The sequence below is a fragment of the Apis mellifera genome, linkage group LG13 (assembly GCF_003254395.2).
Source record: "Apis mellifera strain DH4 linkage group LG13, Amel_HAv3.1, whole genome shotgun sequence".
NCBI classification, from domain to species: Eukaryota; Metazoa; Arthropoda; class Insecta; order Hymenoptera; family Apidae; genus Apis; species Apis mellifera.
In genome coordinates, this window is record NC_037650.1 from 1,989,243 (window position 1) to 2,013,795 (window position 24,553).

Consider the following 24,553-nt stretch of genomic DNA (forward strand, 5'->3'; position numbering starts at 1 on the left):
ATATGTAACATTCTTTGATTGAAAGATCGTTTGATTTTTGTAAGCTTTTACACGCTACTTTTCGCTTACAAAAGCTCATAATATCGATTCTATTCTATTCCTACTTCGTGTTGCTGACAATGGAAGAGATCTATCGATAAAGCAGGCTCATTGATGTTTTATTCTTACTCTCTGAATCTTTTTCAAAAGCTCAATTAGAAATCATTCTTTTGTTTTGAAAAGATTAAATAATCTATAAGATAAATAAAAGACATGAAATTATATTTGCATAAAATTTGCTTAAAATGTATAAAAAAGAATAATGTACTTAAATATAATAAATATTAAATATTAACTATTTATTTTTTAATTTTTCATTTTATTTATAAATAATTATTACTTTTGAGATAATTAATAAATTTAATATTTAATTATTGAAATTTTTATTTGAAATTGAACACATAAAATAACTTTGTACGTTATAAAAAGAAAAAAAATGTCTTTAAAAGAAATTTTCTTTTCTAATAATAATAAAAATTTCTATAATCTTTAAGATTCTTATTAATTTAATATGATCATTTTTCTTTCTATCATTAATACATACTTAATATTATGTTTAATAGAAAGATTAAAAGCAATTTTTCATTATTAAAAAATAATCATATAATTTTAATTTTTTCGTTTCATAATTTTCCTGTAACATTTGTTATAAAATATATAATATATAGGGCAACTTGAATTTATTTTATATATTTTTATTCTTTATAAATGAAATATATAAAAAATTAAAAAGTTTGAAAAATTTGAAAAGTATAAAATAGAATAAATTGGATTTACTTATATTTTTCAAACTATTTGAATATTATATTTGCTATTTTATTATTATATTATATTAATAACAATTTAAGTTATCATAATCAACAAAAAGAACTACTGTCATGAAAATAATAATAAAAATATATCTTTATATTTTAAAATATTTATAACATTGAAAAAAACATTAAAATGATTTGAAAAACAAATATTAGAATAGAATATCAATCAATATTTGATTAAAAACTTTATGTGATTTAGTAATGTTTTATAAGAAATAATCCATTTATGAAATCCATAAATAATTAAAGAATATTTATATTATTTTTTAAAATTATAATTTTATTCTTTATAATTATTGTTATTGTATTATTCTTCTTGCATATAATATTTTGTATATTTTGTATATTTTTATATAAATACTTAATATAATAATCATGAGAAAAGATAAATGTTTGATATAAAAATTTGTTTAATTGAACAATCATCTTTATTATTTGTATTTATCTGATATATATCTAGTATTCTATTATTCTAGAGGAATACTAAAAGTTCTAATATGTACAATATTATTTAGAATAATGAGACAAAATTAATCATAGCACATGAAATTTTCTTATAAATTTATTTTTTTAGAAAATTTTTATTAAAAGATTATTTCATATTTTAAAAAAAATAATACGCTTGTTATGAAAATTATAAATCCTTTTTTTATATTTTTTTAAATATTTTATAATTTTTCATATGAAGGAATATGTACTTTGCAAATAATTTTTTATTTCATTCTTTTATTTTTAATGTCAATAATGGATTTTTCAATATTATATATTTTTGCCAATTTTCTCGTCATTCTTCTTTCATCATTTTCTAATTTTTAAAAATTTAGTTTTGATTTTGTTTTATTAGTTAACATTAGTTGCAGGTATATATTATGCAAACTTATTTAATGTCAATTTCAAATTAAATTTTATTTATTATTAATTACTGTAATACTATAAACATTACTGCAATAAGGAAAAACACTTATGTACATTGAACAAAAATAATTCAGCTAATTCAAATTCAAATAATGAGTGATCAAATTTTACTACATAGTAGAAATTATGTTAACAAATCAACACATTTATGTAAATCAAAACAAAATATCGGATAAGTAAAATACATTATTATTAATATAATTTTTTTTACAGTAAGATTTATGTGTATACTGTAAATATTATAATTTATTATTTTTTTTCTTTACAGTAGTAAAATATATAATTATTCTAATATTTTTTTAAACTATTCAAAATATAAAAATCTTATACAATAATATAAATATATTTTTAAGATTTTATTCTCATATATTTTTAAAATTGCTATGTTTAATATTTGCTGTAGAAAATAAAGTATAAGTCAAACGAAGATTAAATCGAAATGTGCAACAAATCAGATTTTATGGTTGGCTGCGCAATACCTTTATTTATTGCCTTATTGATATCTAATATATAATATTAGAAAATAAAATTAAAAATTTTTATAGATTCAATACGAAAATAAAGTTGAAATCAAATTATAAATAATTTTTTGAAAAATAAAATTATTTCATTAAAATTAGCTATATAATATTGAAATTCAAAATCATTATTATTAAAAAAACAAAAGGATGAAATTCAAAATTAATTATAAAGTTACACATTTATTTATATATTTTAAAATTTATATAATTTAATAACTATTAATAATAATTAAAAAATATAAGATCTTTAATTTTTATAATAAAAATTATTTCATTATTTCATTATTTCAATTATTATTTCATTATTATTTATTATTTTTATTATTTTATAATAAAAATTATTTCATTATTTCATTACTTCAATTATTATTTCATTATCAAAAATTATTTCATTATTTCATTACTTCAATTTTTTTATATTTTTTGTTGTAATTTTTCTTAAAATATAAAATAATTCTTTAAAAGAAAATCTGTGTTCTATTATTCGAAAACTCTCTTATCTGAAAAATTTTATCTGTTTTATTTATTAATAAAAGATTTATTGTAGTATTTTGTAAATAAATATCATATGAATTCATTTATATTGTTAGATTATTATAATTTAAATAAAATAATTTAGATAAATATATTCTTAATAAAGATTTTTTTTTATTATTTTTATTAATACAATAATAAGATTCATACATATATAATTACGGATTTTATTCATTATAATTAGTCTAATACATAAAATTTATGTTGAATTATCTTCTAGTAAAATACGTAATGTAGTAAAGATGGAGAAGGCATTGGAGAGATACTGAAATTTTATAAATTCGTTATTATAAATTCATTCATATGTTATTATAAAAACTTAAATATCAGAAAATATTAGATTTTTTCCAGCAAATCTTAAGATTTATCAATTTCGAAACAAGCAATTAATACATATAATGAGCAAACCAATTAAAAAACTACTTTTTTATAAATTGACATAAAAATATATCAAATATATATTATTCATATTATATAAGTATAATATTAAATTGATAATCTATTTAAATATTTCATAAAAATTATCATATTTTATTAATATTATTTATAGCAAAGAATATAAAAATAAAATATGGAACAATTCTTGAACGAAACGATATTATAATCGATATTATAATAAATTGATTTCATAATATATTTCGAATTTATTTTGGCATTGGTAAATTAATCTTAGGATTTGCTAGACATAGTTTAAATTAATCTAACATTGTCTGATGTTCGATAGTTTTTAAAGTAAGATATAATATTCTATTTTAAATTTTAAATTTATATCGCAAAGAATATTTGAAAAATAGCCTTACTGAACAATAATAACGTAAAGTAAGTTCTGGTACTATACAGCTGATAGAAAACGTTATTGGTTTTTGATATATCAATACGTTAAGTAAATATTTTCGCATTTCTAATGTCTGTTCATACCATGATAACTCGTATACGCTTTTCGATATATTTATGCTCTGTGAAATTGTTAATTGTATTTACAAAATATTCATAAATTATAAAGTATATAAATAATAAAGTATAACAATAATTTACCATATTCTTCACATAGTCAGCTGGCCATGCGTATATATAGATCTCCGTCATTATGGTAACACATATGATTATAAATTGCATTTTCACAATTAATGGTACATTCTGTTTACAATTTGTATGTTCAATTCATATAATATACAATATGCAAAATATTACTTAGTGTCACTTACCATAAGTAAAATAATGCAGGAAATAATCAAAGCAAATGTTGTTATTGTTATATTATAAAGTACTATATAACGAAAACATTTGATTACTTCTTTCGCGTAACTAGATGAAGAATAAGATGAAAATTAGATGAACATATAGCGTGACTTATGAAAATATTTAAATACTATCTTACAAGGAATTTCACATAATTTTAAAATTCTAATTAAAATAAAAATTAATAGACATGGAAAGTATAACAAATTATATACGGAAATAATTTTTTTTATTGAACAGAAAATTTAAATAAATATTAGTTGTTATTACTTATAAAAAGGTATCAGTCTTTGATCTCAATGATTTTTTTTAATATTGTTAATAAAGTCATTATACTAAATAATATTTTGAAAAGTAATACTAAAGAATATTTTATGTTCATTAAGAAATTATGAGTAAAAACAATTATATATATACGATATATACATATTATATATAAAATTTTTGCGAATATTTGGAAAAAATCCATCATAATATAAATTGTTCAAAATGATGATCTTTAAAATATATTTCAAAATCATTTAAATCGAAAAGTTTTGTCATTTTTTATTTATCAAGAAAACAATTGTCATATGTACGATTTTATATACTTATAATTTTATTAAAAATAAAAAATTGATCATTAATATTTCATTAAAAAATAAGAAAATATTCAAATATTTTCACGAATCACTGTAAATACATTATTCTGTTATATTATATTTACCTCCTTAATTGTACTTGTTTCTTAACACAAGCAATCACCATATCAATATCTGTACATTTCTGGAATTCCACGATCAAACATTCGAATCTTGCGACGGTAAACCAAAGTAAAAGTGCTCCGAATACGCTTGCGCATACATTTGCAGAGCATTGATAGCCAACTAAAGATTGATGTATATATATAATGATAGTTACCAACGAATGGTTAACATGGAAAGGATATTCTGCGTCAAATGGAAAAGAAATCGGCAGTATTATAGGTCCTAGCATAAAAGCTGTTGAAGTCAAATATGAAAATATTATGGAACTTCCATAAAATATCTTGCATTTTTCGATATATTTAGAAAAGATTTCTATTTCGTTTTGTTGCGCTTCTTTGACACATTTCATCATTTCTCCAACAACACGCTGCAATCAGTAGTTAAAGTATAACAAATGATAGATATTTATTTACAAATATAATCCGTAGATTAATTTTTTTAATTTTTAAAAATTTGATATTCGATGCTTTTCGAAATTTAAAAAGTTTCGATTCTTCGAATTCTCTTCGAAAATAAAAGTAAACAATAATTTATTTATAAATATTATAATATTTAGTAATATAATAATTATAATATTATTATATATATTAATATAAAATATTACGATATTATTTATAAATATTTTTTATAATTATAAATAACTTAGAAGAATTTTATGATTGGATTACAAATTTTTGCAATAAGTTCATATAATAAGTTTAGATATGTATCCTTTTGTTCAAAATATACTTATACGTGAAATTTAATAATATTATGTCAGAAAAATCTTGATAATATACTTAATTAAATATGATCGATTATTAAAAATATGAATATTGCAGAGAGAATTATAATCAGAATATTTATAAGCATACAAGAAATGAATTATAAAATTTATTAATATTATCATAAATATAATGAATCGAATATTTTAAATTGGAATATTTTTTTAACAGTTTTTTTCAATTATAAAAATTGTTAAAAAGTTTTGTTAAGAAGAAAATATTTTAGCACTATCTTTTTAATTTTAAATTTTTAGAAATAAAATTTTGTTTTTATAAAATGATTTATTTTATTGGAAAAATAATAAAAAAATAATCTTGTTGTGAAAAATTTTATAGAAATATAAAAATTTGTCTGAACTATCTAATAATATTGTGTTGTGAAATTTTAAAATAAAAATTATTCATTATTTGTTATTTGAAAGAATATGATAAAAGAAGTATACAAATAAATGAAAAAAAGATATAGAAGATAAAAAAAAATTAATAGAAAAAATCTAATATATAAATTTTTTTTTCATAATTAAATAAAATTCGAACGAAAACAGATGATTCTGTATACAACTATAATTCAATATATATTTGTTGTAAACAAATAAAATTATTTTATCCAAACATATTCAATCTTTTTTTTATTCATCATGTATATATCAATATTAAATATTAATATCAATATTATCAATATTAAATATACATAATGTTAATATACAATAATATCAACATACTACTAATAATAATTAAATATCTGAAAAAAGCTGAATAATAACTTACTTGTAATGAATTGTGTTTGATGAAGCAAACAAGAGTTTGGACAATAAGTTGAGTAACACCTATTGATATACAGATGCATTTAGAGATATGTATGACATCGTCATTGTGCAAATAAATTGAATACAACAAAGGTAGAAGCATTATGCAGGCGCTAACCATGGTACTGATTTGTAAAACTTTGAAACCAAAAATTTGATTTCTACTACTATTGAGAGGATATGGCCAACAGAAACATATAGCCACACTGAACCGAATAATATCTATAATTTTCTCTGGTGTCGCTTTTTTCAACATAATTTCAAAATACAATGTGCTTTGTGAATCGAATGAAAAAGAATAAAATAGAATGATACGTGTAAATTGTTGGGTGGCAGAATACTATTACATTACTTCGAAAACAAATGGAATAATTGCAGACATTGTCTGTTAATAAAATTGTTCTGTATGCATAAAAAATTTAATAAATCATAAATTGAACACAGTATAATACTTTGAAGTGAAATAATCTGGGAAATAATTTTTGCACTGAAATCAGAGATAATATCTGAGTCGAAGATAATAATTATTGGTTGCATTATATATTGGCGCGATCTATGGTATTGAACAGGTGCAGAGGGAAAATATCACGCAATACTTATGAATATACATATGTTTGAGAAATATGTTTTTCAGTCAGTCGATACGTAAATCGCGTAATCGTTTTTCTTTTATTTTTTGACTTCCTTTTTAAGATATGTACGATAAATCGCAGTGAATGATTAGATATGTAATTAGATTATATCTAGATTATATATAGCAACATTTGTTCATTGCACTGTTTAAATTTAATGTAATTAATCTTTGCTACTGACATTTAAAGAAAATGTTGTTGTCCCAAGTATTTATCACTTTATAATAAATATATATAATTTTTCTATTATAATTTTTATTAATCGAGGAGAAAGTTTTAAAATAATCAAAACAAATGATAAAAACAAAATGTTGCAGATCAGTGCCAGTTCAGTGATAATTCGTCGTTGTCTATAATATTTTAAAGTATCTTTATTGAAAATAAATAAAATATTATGCATTCAAAGAAAATTGAATATGCATTATAATATATAGATAGTAATATATAATAAAAGAATTATATATTGAATATACTTATATAAAAATATGATACAATTTAATATACAATGTTTTCCATTTATATTATATTTGTACAATTTATTAATTATTTATATAATTGTTGATCCCAGAGTAAAGGTAAGTTAAACTAAATATATTTACATATATATTTATATATATTATATAAATATATTTACATAAAATGTTATTAATATCATTTTCGTATACAAAAATTACATTTTTTGTGTAATATAAATTACATTTATACAAAAATTAGTATATAAAAATGTCGATTAAGGCTTTTTTTTTATGAAAAATTAAAGTTTGAGATGAAATTATAGAGTTGCTCTATTTCTGTTTTTTGCTTCATGTAATATAAATTTTATTCCTTTAAATCTGCGGAATATAAAAATAAAATATAAAATAATTCTCGAGTGATAAATATCATAATGATCAAAGTTACAATCAATACGATTATATGATCAACTACGAATATATATCGTAATTCATTGTAAATAATAATTGATATTTATAATTTTATTTCAAAAATAATTTTATATTTTATTTTTACATTTTACGATAATGAATACAATTTTGAAAATTACTTATTATGTATAATATATATCAATATTTGTCATAGGTAAAAGGATATAAATCAAACGAAGATTTAGTTAAAACACAAATCAAATTTTATTTGATTGATTATACAATAGTTTTATTTATTATTTTATCGATATTTAAAATAAAATTAGAAAATTACATTTATTCCATAAATTTAAATTTAAAATTGAAACATTTGAAATTAAATTATAATTTTTTATAAGATGAAATTGTTTCATAGAGTTCGATTATATTTATAATATTGAAATTTTATAATCATTGGCATTAATCACAGAAAAATAAAATTGAAAATTTCTTACAAATAATTCATCCATATGTATTATATTTAAAAATTTATGCAATTTAACAGTGAACATGTATATATTATCCCTAATTTTTACAATAAAAATCTTTTTTATATCATAATTTTGTTATAGATAACCGTTTTATTTTCTTCAAAATATAGAATAATTTATTTAAGAAAAATCTGCGTTCTATTATCCAAAAATCTTTTATCTGAACAATATCTCTATTATCTTGGATAATGGAAATTCTACTGTACATATGACACGATGCGATGTTTGGTTTTGGAGGAAGCTTGGTCACGTAACCTCTGTCTAATCTAGTAATAACAGTGAGGATAATGTGATCTCACACGTTCTCCTCCTGTAGAAACTCGTACTTTAATTCTCTCGGAGGAGAATTAAAATAAATTACATTTAATGGTAAAAGAAATAGCATATTACCCATGATGATGATTAATAAATAATTATTATAGCATATGTATATACATTAATTATAATTTATTACTTTAGTATTTAATTAATCGTTTAAGATAATTTTTATAATGATTATAATTTTTATAATTACCTGTATTCATTCTTCGCTTAATATATAATAAAAAGAATTGAGATCGATAAATTGATTTGCTCCATCCACTTACTTATTTCAATAATTACTTATTTCAATCAATTAAAGAAGTTTTATTATATTCAAATTATTTTATAGTATCAATATATTTTTAATTAAAAAAGTTTTATTTTTATTTTGTAATATATCACAATTCTAAATTAAATTCTAACTGATTTTTACAATATATTGTATCATACATAAATGTTAGTATATTTAATTACAATTATTTGTATGTGCCAAATATAAATCGGATAATAAAGTTTTGAATAATAGAAAATTCAATTAAGAAGGATTTGGATAATAAATTTTAATGTGATGTTAAAAACAAATATTTGGAAAATATAAATATATTATATTCTAAAACAATTAATATTATTTTATATTTCAAATTTATTAATCATTCTAAAAATTATTATATATTTTATTAATTTTTCTAAAACTATATGTATTTATTTGATTTGCTTTTTCAATAACATTTAATTCAATAATTCATTTGGCTAATATTATCTTTTGACTTATTAGTTGCAGTAAGTTCTTCTTTCGTATAATTCATAAAATTGGCCAACTTTTTTTTATTATTAAAAAATAATTATATAATTTTAATTTTTTTATCTAATAATACTTTATGAATCTAATGAATATCATACGATCTAATAAATATTATAATAAATATATAAATATTATCTCTTATATATATAGTTAAATAATTACAATTTAGATAAAATATTCTTAAAAGGAATATTGAATTCTTTATTTTCCTTATTTTCATTAAAACAATAACATATTCATATAACTACGGATTTTCATTAATCTAATATTAAAAATACATTTATCTTCTATATGTAATGCAGCAAAGATATACAATCAATCATAAAACAATTTTCTCATGAATTGCAATAGAAATTTGCAATATTTCGGTTTTATATCTTAAGATTTGCTGGATTTAATCTAATCTAATCTAACATTTTCTATTTGGATTTTTACACAACATATAATATTCTATTTTTGATTTATATTGCAAAAAATATTTGAATCATGATATTAATTTGTAAAACTTTGAAAATTTTGATTTCTATTATTGAGAGAAACATGATCAACAGAAACAAATCAACAGAATCAATAGCCACACTGAACTGAATAATATCGATAATTTTCTCTGGTGTTTTCGCTTTTTTCAATATAATTTCAAAGGATAGTGTGCTTTGTGAATCGAACGAAAAAGAATTAAAGACTAGATTAGAATGATACGTGATCGTTGAGTGGCAGAATATTATCTATTATATTACTTCGAAAACAATGATTGCAGACATTGCCTGTCAATAAAATTATTCTATGCATAAAGAATTTAATAAATCATACTTTCAATACAATATAATATTTTGAAGTGAAATAATCTGAGAAATAATTTTTGCACTGAAATCAAAGATAATAAATGGTCGAAGATAATTATTGGTTGCATTATACATTGGCGCAATCTGTGATATTAAACAGGTGTAGAGGAAAAATATCACGCTTATAAACATACATGATTATATTTATATTTTGAGAAATATCATTTTTAAATAGTCAATAATCATAAATTGCACATTTTTTTTTTTATTTTTTGACTTCTTTTTAAGATATGTACATTACGATAAATTACGATATATTACAATGAATGGTAAGATAAGTAGATGTAATATTCTTATTCATTGTACCATGTATATAAAAAATACTAAAAAAATTGTAATATATCGTAATGCCATTAATGAATTTATAATTGTGTATATAATATATAAATTTATATCTATATAATATATAATAAATCTCTAATGGAAAATTTATCATAAATTAAAATACGATATGCATTATATACAGCATATCCGATTTATCTCGAATTATCAAATATTTTGAAAAAATATTTTAATGAATAACTGAAAAAATATTTTAGACATTTTGGATATAAAGAGATAATGTTAATATTATTAATATTAACAATATTAATAATTTTTCTAGATTAATATAAAAATCATTTAAAAATCAATTTTAAGTTTTTAAGTAAAATTATCTAATTTTTATTGTATTAATCAATAAACAATAATTCTAAATTGAAAATTTTTCATAAATAGTATATTAATACTTTTTTTATAGGAAATAACAAGTTATACAATAAAAATTATTCATATAGTTCCGTTCAAAAAATTAAAATTGACTTTTATATGAACTTCATCTATAGAAAATTTATTAATACTAATTATTAATTTTTTAATTTTTATGAAACAACGTTTATCTAAAATGTTTTTTCATCAAATATTTATCATTCATATTTTTCGAAATATTTGTGATTCAACATTCACATAAATTAGACTTCTGTATGTAAAATTTGGATTACAAAAAGCAACTAGTGCATAATATATATATATATATATATATATGTTGCATATAATAGATAATTAATTAATAGTTATTATACACTGAATATTATGTATAAATTATTATATATTAATTATGTTTATTATTTTTAATAAAAATACAAATCATCAAATTTAAAATATAGTTTTAAATTTATATATTAATTCCAAAATAGCAAATGTAAAATGGTAAATATGAAATATCTATACATCTAATAAAATATTAATATATTCGTGGAACATTTTTGGAGAATCGAAGGAACAATAAAATAAACACAAAAATTGCTATATAAAAATGTCAGAAATGGCTTATTTATTAAATTATACGCAATTGAAATTTGCATTAAATGAAGCAGAAAACGAAGACGAAAATAGAATAAGATTCGTTTCCTGTAACGTTATTTCTTCGGATCGATGGAATGCGTAAATAAAAATATAAAATAGCTCAACCGGATTTACAGTAATCAAAGTTATAATGATATCAGTATCATATTTAGTATCTATATTGTAATTTTGATTATTGTAATTTATTTTTATTCAAACATTTGTGTTATCCAAGAATTATTTTATATTTTATTTTTGTATTCTGATCCATGGAATACTTAATTAATTATATATATACATATATATATATATATATAATTATTTGATATTATTATTATGATATATTATATAATTATATATATATATATATATATATATATATATATATATATATATATATATATTGAGATATTTCAAAATATATATATATATATTGAGATATTTCAAAATTTATGAGAAAATAATTTTTTTTAATCCACCATTTTATACATTTTAGATGTTATAATATTTATAGAAATAATGAATACGCACATATTTTTATGAATGAATATGAAATTAGATAAAATTTTATGCAATAGAATCTTTTTAATTATCTCATAAGAATCTAATGATTAACTTATAAGAAAATTATTCAGGATAATGTTTTTGATAATATATGTACATAAATGTCAAAATTAAAGTGATGGAACTTATTTTTTCTATAATGTATAATTATTCAAAAAATTTATATGTATTAATATTTAAATTAAAAAATCACATGAATTTTAAATATTTGTAGAATTATTTCTTGATGTATATTAATTGAAACTCTTTTTCAAATGCTTTAAATTTTTTGTTTTGAAGTATTTATGTTTTAGCTTATGCAAAATTTATATATATGCATGATAATCTTTCACTATTATAGTATTGTATACTCTCTTTTATTGTTTTTTTTGTTCCACTAATTTCTTCATTTTCATTTATTCTCTATTTTTAAATAATTTTAATAATGTATATGCACGTTTTCATTGTCATATCGCATATTATTATAATATATATTTTATTTTCATTATAAGATACATACATACTTATAGATAATAAATAAGATAATATATGTATACAGAATATTTTTTCATTATATATTCCTGCATTTTTCTCGAAAATATTTAAAAATATATATGTATATATCATTATATATCAGATTTTACATACATATACAAAGTATTTTGTAATTGATAATATAATAAAATGTTATATAGGTGATTCTACGGAAAAATAAATCAAATGATTGTTTCCATACATACTTTATTTTCATACATAAAATAAATATTGGTTGATAATTCATTTATATCTAATTAAAAAATATTACTAAAATATTAAAAAAAATTATATAATATTACATAATAATATAATATAATATAAGAATTATAATATTATAGTGTTATGGAATTATATATATATTATACAATATAATATTATGTAATATTTTTTTAAATATTATTAATATTTTTAATAATTTATAATATTAAAAAATTAAAAATATTAAAAATATTAAAAAATAAGTTGTGAAATGATTTAATCAAAAGTAACAGCAAGAAAGAATATATTTAATAAAAGAAATAGAATAAGCTATGTTATACAAATGTATGTTATATATATATAGATGAATTGTATCGATGCCTTTGTTTTACTGTCCTGAGCTCACTATATCGTGTTGCACAGCGGTTCAAAAATAAAAAAAATAAACAAAATAGAATCGAATAGCGATCGCATCTAGTGATACCACAATTCACACATAAATATGTCCGTACCTTTCTATATATAAACTCAATAATAAATATTGGAATACAATTTTAGTTTTGTTTGAAAATTTTTCAAATTTGTTTTAATCGAACTGAAACTATCGAATGAAAAAAATTTCATTCTATATTTTCGATTTATTTTGTCACATTGAATTATTTCTTTATATAGTTCTGTCATCGCAACTAGACATCCTGTATATAAATTTTCTGTCGTGTGAATGTTCTATTACCTACATGAATAATACATTTTCTACTGGAATATTCTAGAGTAAATCCGGAATAGTTCGAACATCGGAATAGAGTATTAATATTTTAAAAGCGAAGCAAGGAAGGATTCCATATCTCATTTACATAAAGCAAATAAATAAATTAATCTAAGTTGATCTTGCACTCATCTCAAAATGAATTCTATCTAAATACGAATCTAAATTATGCATATATTATGTTATTCTGAAAGTTTTTGATCGAGTAGTGAGTTAGTGATAATTAGAAGTGATAAAAATTATAAGCTAAAATCATTATTACAATTATAATAAAATATTACAATTATATAAAAATATTTTGCTGTATATAAATTTTGAATTAAGTTTAATAAATGTATTGATTTATTTATATTTATTTTATTTACATAATAAATTATGTAAATAAAAGTTTATTAATTTAAATTTAAAAAAAAAATAAAATTATTTTTTTTTAACTATATATTATTTTTACTGAAATGAAACGAAAACATAGAATAAAATTTGATTATATAAAGCTTCCTAAATCATTTTGAAAATTTTTCAAATAAGTATAAGTGAAATTAGTTAATTCTTGATTGTATATAGAATAAAATTTTATTGCTTAAATTTTTGTATTTAAAAAAATCAAAATTAAATATATATATATATATATTTATATATATATATATATATATATATATATATATATAAGAATCGATATATTTTCAAATTTCAATTTTTTTGAAAATTTATTTTTAAATGAAAAAATTTTTTTTTTTGCTTATTTTCACATTTGGAATTTTCTACTAACAATTTATTTGTATACTATAAAGAATTACTAATTGAAAAAATTTTAAATTTGATTTACTCAAAAATGGATCATTTGGATGGATTTTTTCATCGCACAATTTCATTATTTTTGATTTTCGTTTTATTTTGAGTTATAGAATCTTCCTGACATCAGTTTTATCATGAATTATGGATTATCTTATATATCTTCTATTATTCTTTATTAGATTCTACATATTCCATGAAATATTCGCGCATTTTCATATATTAAGAAGGAATGAGTTTAATAATAGATTTAGGTGACACGTATTTTGTTTTTCTTTTCTCTTTTTCTTCCTTCTACTTTCTTTGTTTTTCTTTCCTTTCATTATAGCGCCACAGCATCATGACACCATTGATTGGCACAGTGATATCACGTTGTTGTAAGCAATATTCTACGTTTTCCAATAAAGAAAGAGTTAGAATATTTTCTTTACGCAGACTTAATTAAAGTACTCTTATTTTATATAAATATGTATATTTATATGTATTGAATAAATTCAATGTGATATATTTTATTAAAAATAAAATAACAAATATATCTGAGCTGAAAATTCGAGTTTCTTTGAAAAATTTATATCATATTTATTGATAAAAACAGAAAAAAAGCTTCATTCGATTAAAAAATATATTTATATATCGTATATTTATAAAATTAAAACACTCCAAATTTATTATCAAATCGTTAGTATTTAATATATTTCCTTTTTTTAATTGATTTTATTTCTTTATTATATATTTATTGGTTTTTTTATTTATAAAAATTTAAAATTTCGACAATAGAAATAAAAAAAATGATTTATAATAATTTATATATAATTTCTCAAATATAATATTTATGTATATATATATATATATATATATATATAAATTGTAAATCTTTTTGCAAATTTTTAGTACATACAGAAATCATTGAGATACATTTATTTCATTTATCACAATTCATTGAAATGTATTTGATTGAATTAATATTATTTAAATTATTCTCAATTCGACAAAGCAAAATATAAATCTCTAATCTTTTTCAAAATGTGTCGTTATGTTTTTCCCAATAACATAAATCTTTAAGAAAATATGTGATTATTGTGAATCAATTTGATTGTTGTTCAGAGTAATTAATATTGAAACTTTTTTACAATTTCATGAGATGAAAAAAGACATTATATTATGAAAAAAAACAAGTATATTTATTTTAAATCATAAAAAATTGATAAAACAAAAAAGGTAAAAAAAAATACGATTTTCATTATTTTCTTTTAATTTCAATTCTTCGCAATCAAATAAAATCTTTTTTAAAATCTTTTTTATATATATTTTTTCAGTAGTAAACTTTCTTTAGTTCTTAAAATAGCTCCAATTATTATCAAATATAAAAAAGTTATCTTGTTTTAAAAAATGTGTACTTTTTGAAATCATTATTAATACATAAAACAGCGAGCACTATGATTTGAAAAATAATCGCTTCGTGACCCGAATGTTTCGAGAAGAGAACATCTGGTGAATCTTGTTGGCAAGTTTATAACATGTATATAGAGAAAAAGTGGCTATTTTTAAAACCAGAATTTGCATATTCCTAGTAATAAAAAAATTCATCTTTTATAACAATAAAAATTATCGCATCTTTCCTTCTCAATATTCCAAGATATTATAAGGTATTATAAATCTAATATTTTGCAAAGAATTATTTTTATATCGTAATAAGTTTAATAATAAGTTTTTATATTATAAAGTAATAACATGAAATTATTTTTCTTTTTTAAAGATATATTTCAGAGAACTTGGCTCAAAAGTAAATTTAAAAAATCAATAATAATTTAGTTGATAGATTCATATAATAGATTCAATCATCTCTAGTGATGATTTTGGTATTGTTTTAGTTACTTTGGATTAATTTTTCTATCAAAGACATATATTAACTATTATGTTTTTCAAATATAACGTATAAGAGCTTTTAATGTTTAATAAGTGATTGTCATAAAAATTATATAAACATGAATTAAAATTAGAGTATTGTAATGTTAATGCCTAATAAAAATTATTTTATCTAAAATTCAATAATAAATAACAAAATATATATAGAATTTAGAGAATATATACAAAATAATATTTCGAGTATACATCTTTTCGAATGTCTCCGAAATCATGCGATTGATTGATGATATATAAAAATAAATCAAAATGAAAATTATAAATTTTATAAATTATAATTCTTATTATTGAAAAAAAATTAAATTATTATCTAATATATTATAATATAATTAATATTAAATTATTATTTTGAAAACATATTATTAGTTTTTCAAATATTTATAATTAGTTCTATATAAAGTTCTTTTTTTATACAAATGAAAAGAAAAGAAAAGAAAAAAATAAGTTTATTTTTTGTATAAATATATATAATTTTATAGAGTTCATAAAGAATTATTAAAAATAAAAAAATAAAAAAATTCTTTGAATTTTATTGAAGAAAAATTCTTCTTTGGAATGAAAATAATTTAAAATTAATTTGATAAATAATTTTTGTTACTGTATGAAATACAAGTGAATCATTAGTGAAATTAATGTCACCGCCAGTTTACCACTTTGCCGAGAAATTATTCTACTGAATAAGATACTGAACTGTCACGTCCCGAATTCCATGGTAAAGAAACATAAACTGGATACCTGCTCCTATTCCTAGCCGCTGATTATAGCCATGTATATTATTTATTATATTTACATTATAGAGCCAAGGGAATAATTAAGAAGGTTGAAAAGCTGTGGGATGAAAAATAAAGATGTATCATCTTGGGATTAGTTAGATACATCTGTAATATTGCAAATAACGATTTTTGCCTTAAATGTGGAGAGTTTGATATTTTTGAGTGGAATGAAAAATTGTAAAACTATTTTTTAATAATGAAAAAATGTTGGTTTTTTTTATTTCTTAATATTTAAGTATAATTTTAACTTTTTTAACTTTATTTTTAATTAAGATTTAATTTTTTTCGTGCAAAGTAAGATGTAAATGTAATTTTTAACACAAATACTTAAATTGTAGATTTAAGATTCATAAGATTTTTTGAAATCTAGATTAAACTAAATTTAAATTTCATTAAGTAATAAATATTTTATTTAATCTTTCAGATTTTGTGTGCAAAAGGAGATTTTTAGTAAAATTAATTTTTGAAATCGGAAACAATTTTTGAATTTTTTAATTTTTAAAAACAAATAATTTTTTTTATTTTTTTTTTTTTTAAATCGTTAAATTTTTATCATATTTTGAATATGTGAGATAATAATCAAAATCCAATTCTTGCGAATTAAATTTTCATTAATCGATTTAAAATATAATTCAAATTTTTTCATCTAAAATTATTTGTCGAAAACAAATTAAAAGATTAGATTATTCTTAATTATTCATCCATTATAAAATTCTATAAAATTCTATAAAATTATGTATATTCCTAATTTATTTACAATTTATATATACATAATTTTATAACTTATTAATAATATAATTTTTTCATAAAAAGAAATATTGTATTTACAATTAGAAAATATTTAATGAGTTCTAGCTTATTTTTTTTACAAAAGAATTAATAATCATTTTGTTCAATTTCATTCTAATATCATTCAATATCTTTTTGTAATTCTAAAATCAATGACTATGAGAATTAATAAAACTATATTTTTAGAAATTTTTGAATTTGAATTTTATTATAAAAATTTCTAAAATTTTAATAAGATCTCTTGAATGTTGAATATTTCATATTTATATCAATTTTGTACAAGTTTTGCTCTACATCTTAATTATATTGAAACGTAATCAACGCCAAATACATGTCTAAATTAGACAGAATCGTATTCATGTTTAACTGTTTGCTCAATATATCATAGTAGAATTAATTCTCTTGCATCAAGAGCATTAGAATAATTCTAATTATATCAAATGTGTTTGTTATTTTTATCGTTCATATTAATTTTAATATTGTAATTTTTGTAATAATATTTTTTGTGATATTGTAATAATGAATTTCTTAATAAATTTAGCATTTAATCAAAACCTTTTTGTTACAAATACTGATTATTAATATCAATGTATTAATGTACAGAGTATATAAATTATATCTATTTCTCAATGAAAATCTAAAATAAAAAATGATTCGTGCAAAAATAATACTTGAAAATCAAAATCAATTTTTTTTCTTTGCATTATATTTTATTCGTCATAAGAATAAAAAGTTTCAAAAGAATTATGAATCGCTGCAATTGTTTCTTTGAAAAAAATATTAAATAATTTCATTAGTTTTTGTCCATTATTTCCATTTTATTTATAATTTATTTACATTTTTCAATACTTTCAATTTCAAAAAACAAAAAAGAATTAATATCTCAATGTTTATTAATTATATATTTTTTAATAATAAAGTTTTGATAACAAAGTTTGATGATAATTATATTCCTCGTGACCTAATTAAGAGTATTTCGACAAGCATTAAAATGTCAACAGCCCAGAATCCAGACCAGTGGTGCGTTTAGTCCATTGTTCAAGATGAAAGGCACATGCTCAACTACTGCCCATTATTTACTTCCTCTTCATTTACAACCAGTTGTCCAATATTAATTTGGCGGGTAACATCCATGATAGAATCGTGTACCAATAAGGTCAATTCAGAATTTACAAGCAAGAGGTGTAAGCTATCTATACGATTCGACAACGTTATAGATGGCGACACTGTTATCATACGTGTTCAATCAGATGAAAACAATAATTCATCATTATATTATGAATATGGTGAAATTTCGAAAGATTATCGTTATGAATAGATTGTGTTATTTTAGATAACATAATTTAATAAATTATATAATGTGATTCGAAAGAAGCAAGATTTGATTTAGCTATGGAAACTTTTTAACTCGTATATTTTTGTTTATAACATAGATTAAAAAAAGTAGAAAAGTTTTCATATTATAAGTTTTTATATATGATAGAGATAAAAAGAAATTCTTAAAAATAAAAGTTTTAGTTTGAATAGGATTTTGAAATATGAAGAATTTTTCTATTACAGGAACTGATATTTTGGTTATTTATAATAAAAATATTCTCTACTATTATAAGAAATTTGTAATGAATATTGAATTATGAAATTTGATATTGATGAATTGAATGAAATTATTATTTGATAAATAACAACATATTTGGAAAAAAAATAGAATAATAATATGATATTATCACACTGTCATTTTGTTTCATTTAATATAAATTTAAATTGCTTATAACTTAATAAATAAAAATCAATATAGACTTAATTATTCTAAATTTTCGAATTATTTTTTAAAATTACTTGAGAAATAATTTATTTTTGAAATGACATCTCTTTCATCCTTAAATTCAGCCTCTAAATTTTTTTATTGATTATTTTTATTTGATAAGATATATTATTTGATAAGATTATTTATATTTGATAAGATATTGCTTATATTTATTAACTATTAATATTTATAACTAATATTTAATAAAGATATTAATATCTCTAATCTTTTCAGAAAAAATACAAACATATATTGGTAATACTTTATTTATTTCATTTTATAGAATATAAATCACAATTAACTTAGCGAATTAATATGATTTAGCTTAAAAACTAATTCTTTTATATGATCATCATTGAATAATTTATTAAATTCAAAGATAAAAGTCTTATAAAAATGCATAATATATTTCTAAAATTTATATTTATAAAGCAATAATATTAGAAAAAATAAATTAAATTTCTAATATTATGAGAATAGATATTTCTGAAAATATTTATAAAATATGAAAAGGAATAATAAAATTAAGTAAAAAGATTTTTTATTTGATAAATTTATTTCCTATTTCAAAAAAAGATTTTTATTTGATTCTATTTTCTGTTAATAATAAAAGATTAATTGATAGTGTATTAAATATTTTAAAAATTTAAAATTTTTATGTTTGTAAAAAATGGAAAATATGGTCCTCACTTATAGACTTAAAATTTTACCATCAAAACATGCCATGTATGCAGAAAATTATGTGCGACCGAATTCTTAGAATTGTTGAAAAAAAAAACAATAGTGAATCAATATTAGAACGCGTTACTCGACTATTTTACAATCAAATAAAAAATTGAAATTTAATTTCAAATTTTTAAATAATTTAAATCAATTAAATAAAAAAGAAGATTAAATAAATAAAGTTTTTAAACAAACATAGAAAAAAAATAAATGTCAAAAATCCATTACTTACATAACTTATTTATTAACGTTCAACTATCAATTTGTTTTTTCACTATATTTCTTTAGGAGAAAAGTTTAAATTTTAAATTAAATTATAAATTAATTTTTTTTATAACTATTTTATATTATATAATTTAACATTTTCATGCATTATATTTTTCATATTTATTCCATAGCATTTTATATAAATTATAGTATTTTTAAAAAATTTCATATATTATTACATTTGATCAAAATTTTTATCACAAAATAGAATAAACTAAACTAAGAAACAATTTTAAAAAAATATTGAAAAAATATTTATAAGAAAGATAATAATCATATTATTACAAAATTCTATAGATTACATTGAAATATAAGATGATCATTTTTGATTTTGATTTCATGATTTTCTGGAAAGATAATCATATAATCATAATATTTTTTATATCTCATAAATAAATAATATATATATATGAATTTTATATGAAAATATAGAATGTTAGATTTATTTATTTTTATTTTTATTTTCTTAAAGATTTAAACATGATTTAAAAATGAAATGAAATAGATGAAAAAATTATTTTTTCTAAATAATATATTTATTCATATAAATTTTTTTTGAAATTTCAAGATAAGCTTTGATTTTTTAAATGGAATACTATAAATTTTTTAATATCACATGAAAATGTACTTCAAAATAAGTCTTAAATTAAAATCATATATAAAATCAAAATTAAATTTAGTAATTCAATTATTTTCGTAATATTCATTAATTTGCTTAGATTATACAAGATTTATTTTTTATATTGTAATATTAATAATTATTATGTATATTTTTGTTTCAATTACAAATAATAAATAAGTTTATAAAAGATTAATATTGATGAATAAAAATAATAAAAATAACATTTTTAAACATTATAAAGTTTTATTAATAAGACAAATTAATAAATAAAATATTAAGAAATGAATATTTAATTGAAAATAAATAATTAAATTATTTTTTCATCTCTTGTATAATCTTAACTATTATGGCACACATTTGAATTTGTTTTGAAACATACTTCCATGCAATTTTAAAAAAAAACTTATAACATTTCATTTAAAAAATTAAAGATTATTTATTGAAATCTCCAAAAAAAAATTAGAATAAAAATTATATAAATCATTAGATTATTTACAAAAGACAATTTTTTCCTCTATCATTTTCTTCTTATATTTACTATTTAATAATAATGCGAACAGTATTAATATTTCATTTTTCATCATAAATTATATATATTTTATTATTTATGTAATCCATGGCATGAGCACAAAGTTGATTAAAATAAGCTGAATATTGTTAAAAACAAATATTGCGAAATTTCGTAATTCATAAATTGTATAGCCAAAAATATCGATATCTCCGTAATTAACGCAGATAAAATCAAATTGATTCCCATTAAAATATTCCTCTTTTATTTAATAAACTGATTTCAAGTTTAAATCACCAAATATATATTTTGAAAATTAAATATTTTATATAATAAAATTGGAAAATAATATTTATGATGAAAGTTTTTCTTTTTTTTTAGTTTTTTTTCCACTATTTTGCTATTTTTTTTTTTTTTTTTTTGCATTCTAAGAGACATTAAAAATTTAAGTGAGAATTAAATTTAGTTAAAATAAAATTTTGTTTTTTGAGAAATGCTGAAACTTTAAATTCTTAATTTTCTCATGGATATTTCATTAAAAATATATTTCTGAACACATGTATTATATTGAAAATATAATTATAATGAATTCATGAAATATTTAAAAAAAAAGTATAAAGATTATTTTATTATAAATATCTTTATTCAATTTTTATTTTTCTAGATTCTTCTTATTATTATATATATATATATATATATATATATAATTCTTGCTAAAATTGGATGATCATCTCTAAAGTTAAAAATATATCGAAGATGAATTCACTTTTTAAAGTCGTGATTCTTAAAAAATTAATATTTATCATTTTTTTCCTTTTTCTCTTTGTTTACAAAAAAATAAGTTAAAAAAATATATATATGCAAAATATTTTCTGAATTAATAATTTTCTACTATAAATAATATAATATAAGTCTTTTTTAATGAATAATTATCTGAATTGATTAATGTTAAATATATATATATATATATATATATATATATATATATATATATATATATATATTGTATATATGATACAATTAAAAAAAAAAATAGTTTATATTCTATTTCAATTTTTTATAAGTAAATCTATATATCGCTTTGCATGATAATAGCACAATTTATTTTAACTTACTTCAAAAGTACATTATGTTTCTATTTTTATATAAATTTATCAAGAATCAATTAATTAATAATTAATAAAATCTGTATAACAATATAATAATATAATAATTAGTAATATCTGTATTTAGTATTTTCAAAAATATAAATTGTAAAAATTTTTAAAAAATTCTAAAATTTAAACATTCAAAAATTTATATTTTGAGTTGTCAATGCAAGCAGCAATATAGATATATCTATAAAAAAATTGATAACATCAATTCATATATCTCCGGATACAATGGAATTTTTTATAAATGTATAAAATATTCTTTTTTTATAAATATAAATAATTCGAAGTAAAAAGTTATTCGAAATTTTACTTAGCTTGTATATCGAAATTTGATTTAGCTTGTATATTTTTAAAAAGTGAAATATTCTGTTTGCAATATGTTAGAAACAGTATAAATATAATAAATACAGTATAAAAATAATAAAGATAAATCTAAATAGATATTGTTTTCAATCTATGAACAGTTTTGTATTTAACTGTGTACAGTTAAACGAATCTGGTGTCATCAGCAAATCCAATATTACGACAAGAAAACCTGACGTTATGTAATCGAAAATTATATGCAATTTGCAATTTATTATACGTTGATATTTTCAAAATAACAATTAAATTATTCTTAAATTGTAACATTCATTTTCATTTACTTTTGATATATATAAGTACTTTTGATATATATAAGTATTTTTAAAAATATTTAAAAATATATACAAAGTGTCTGTTTTATTTAAATACAAAATAATACATAGTGTAATATATAATCTTGTTCCAAAAAAAAAATTTTTATAGAAATTTGTTGTAATATTAAAAGTTTTTCCTAAATGATAGAAATTATATACTCAATTTTAATTTTTTTAATGGAATTATGTAATTTATTCATTTTTAATGCCATTAATCGATGCAATTGTATTTTTTATAGAAAAAATATTGAAATATTTATAAAGAAATGAAAATTATAAATGATATACTTTTTTAAAAAAATGAAGAATTATTTTTCAATTGACACATTCGTTGACAAAATCGTTGAATTACACAAATATTTATTTTTATTTTTTTTAAATAAATTATTTATTTATTTATTTTTGATATATGAAAATTTTTTAATGTCTCTTTATAACTCATTTCAATATTTATGTTAAAAAATAATTATTTCAGAAGATTGTAACTTGAAGTTCAAAGAATGGAAGACAAGGAGAACATAAGCAGTAAAATATCTAGAGTATCGTATATTCTTTGTAATAAGTTTAATAAAATTTAAATTATTTAAAATAAATATTTAATATATTTAAATATTTAATATATCAATACTAAATTTTTCATAAATAACTTAATACTTTTTTTTTATAGAATAGAAAATAACAAATAAAAAATAAAAATTATATTTCCATTAAAAAAAATTAACTTTTATATAATCTCTATGTGTTCAAAAACTTAATAATATATCTTTATATTGTATATTATTGTATTATTGTATATTAATAAT

At 18.3% G+C, this 24,553-nt stretch overlaps 2 protein-coding genes across 2 annotated transcripts in view; one reads left to right on the forward strand and one right to left on the reverse strand.

The window, feature by feature from the left end:
* Nucleotides 1-24,553, forward strand: part of LOC727444 — a 124,963-nt gene that overhangs the window by 46,488 nt on the left and 53,922 nt on the right. The gene's annotated exons all lie outside the window — the stretch shown is intronic.
* Nucleotides 2,978-6,720, reverse strand: LOC102654782. The gene is made up of 6 exons (XM_026444728.1): nucleotides 6,342-6,720; nucleotides 4,770-5,176; nucleotides 4,030-4,129; nucleotides 3,860-3,961; nucleotides 3,625-3,780; nucleotides 2,978-3,089 (listed from the first exon to the last, which is right to left on the reverse strand). Exons 1-6 carry the CDS (start codon nucleotides 6,633-6,635, stop codon nucleotides 3,024-3,026), a joined length of 1,125 nt encoding a protein of 374 aa, XP_026300513.1. The 5' UTR covers nucleotides 6,636-6,720; the 3' UTR covers nucleotides 2,978-3,023.

Excerpts from the sequence above, each read along its gene's own strand:
- LOC102654782 (XM_026444728.1), bottom strand. The coding sequence starts at position 6,635 with ATGTTGAAAAAAGCGACACCAGAGAAAATTATAGATATTATTCGGTTC. Across the intron at positions 5,177-6,341 it reads TCAAACACAATTCATTACAA|CGTGTTGTTGGAGAAATGAT; the intron begins GTAAGTTATTAT and ends TACTGATTGCAG. Across the intron at positions 4,130-4,769 it reads AAACAAGTACAATTAAGGAG|TTACGCGAAAGAAGTAATCA; the intron begins GTAAATATAATA and ends TTCTTCATCTAG.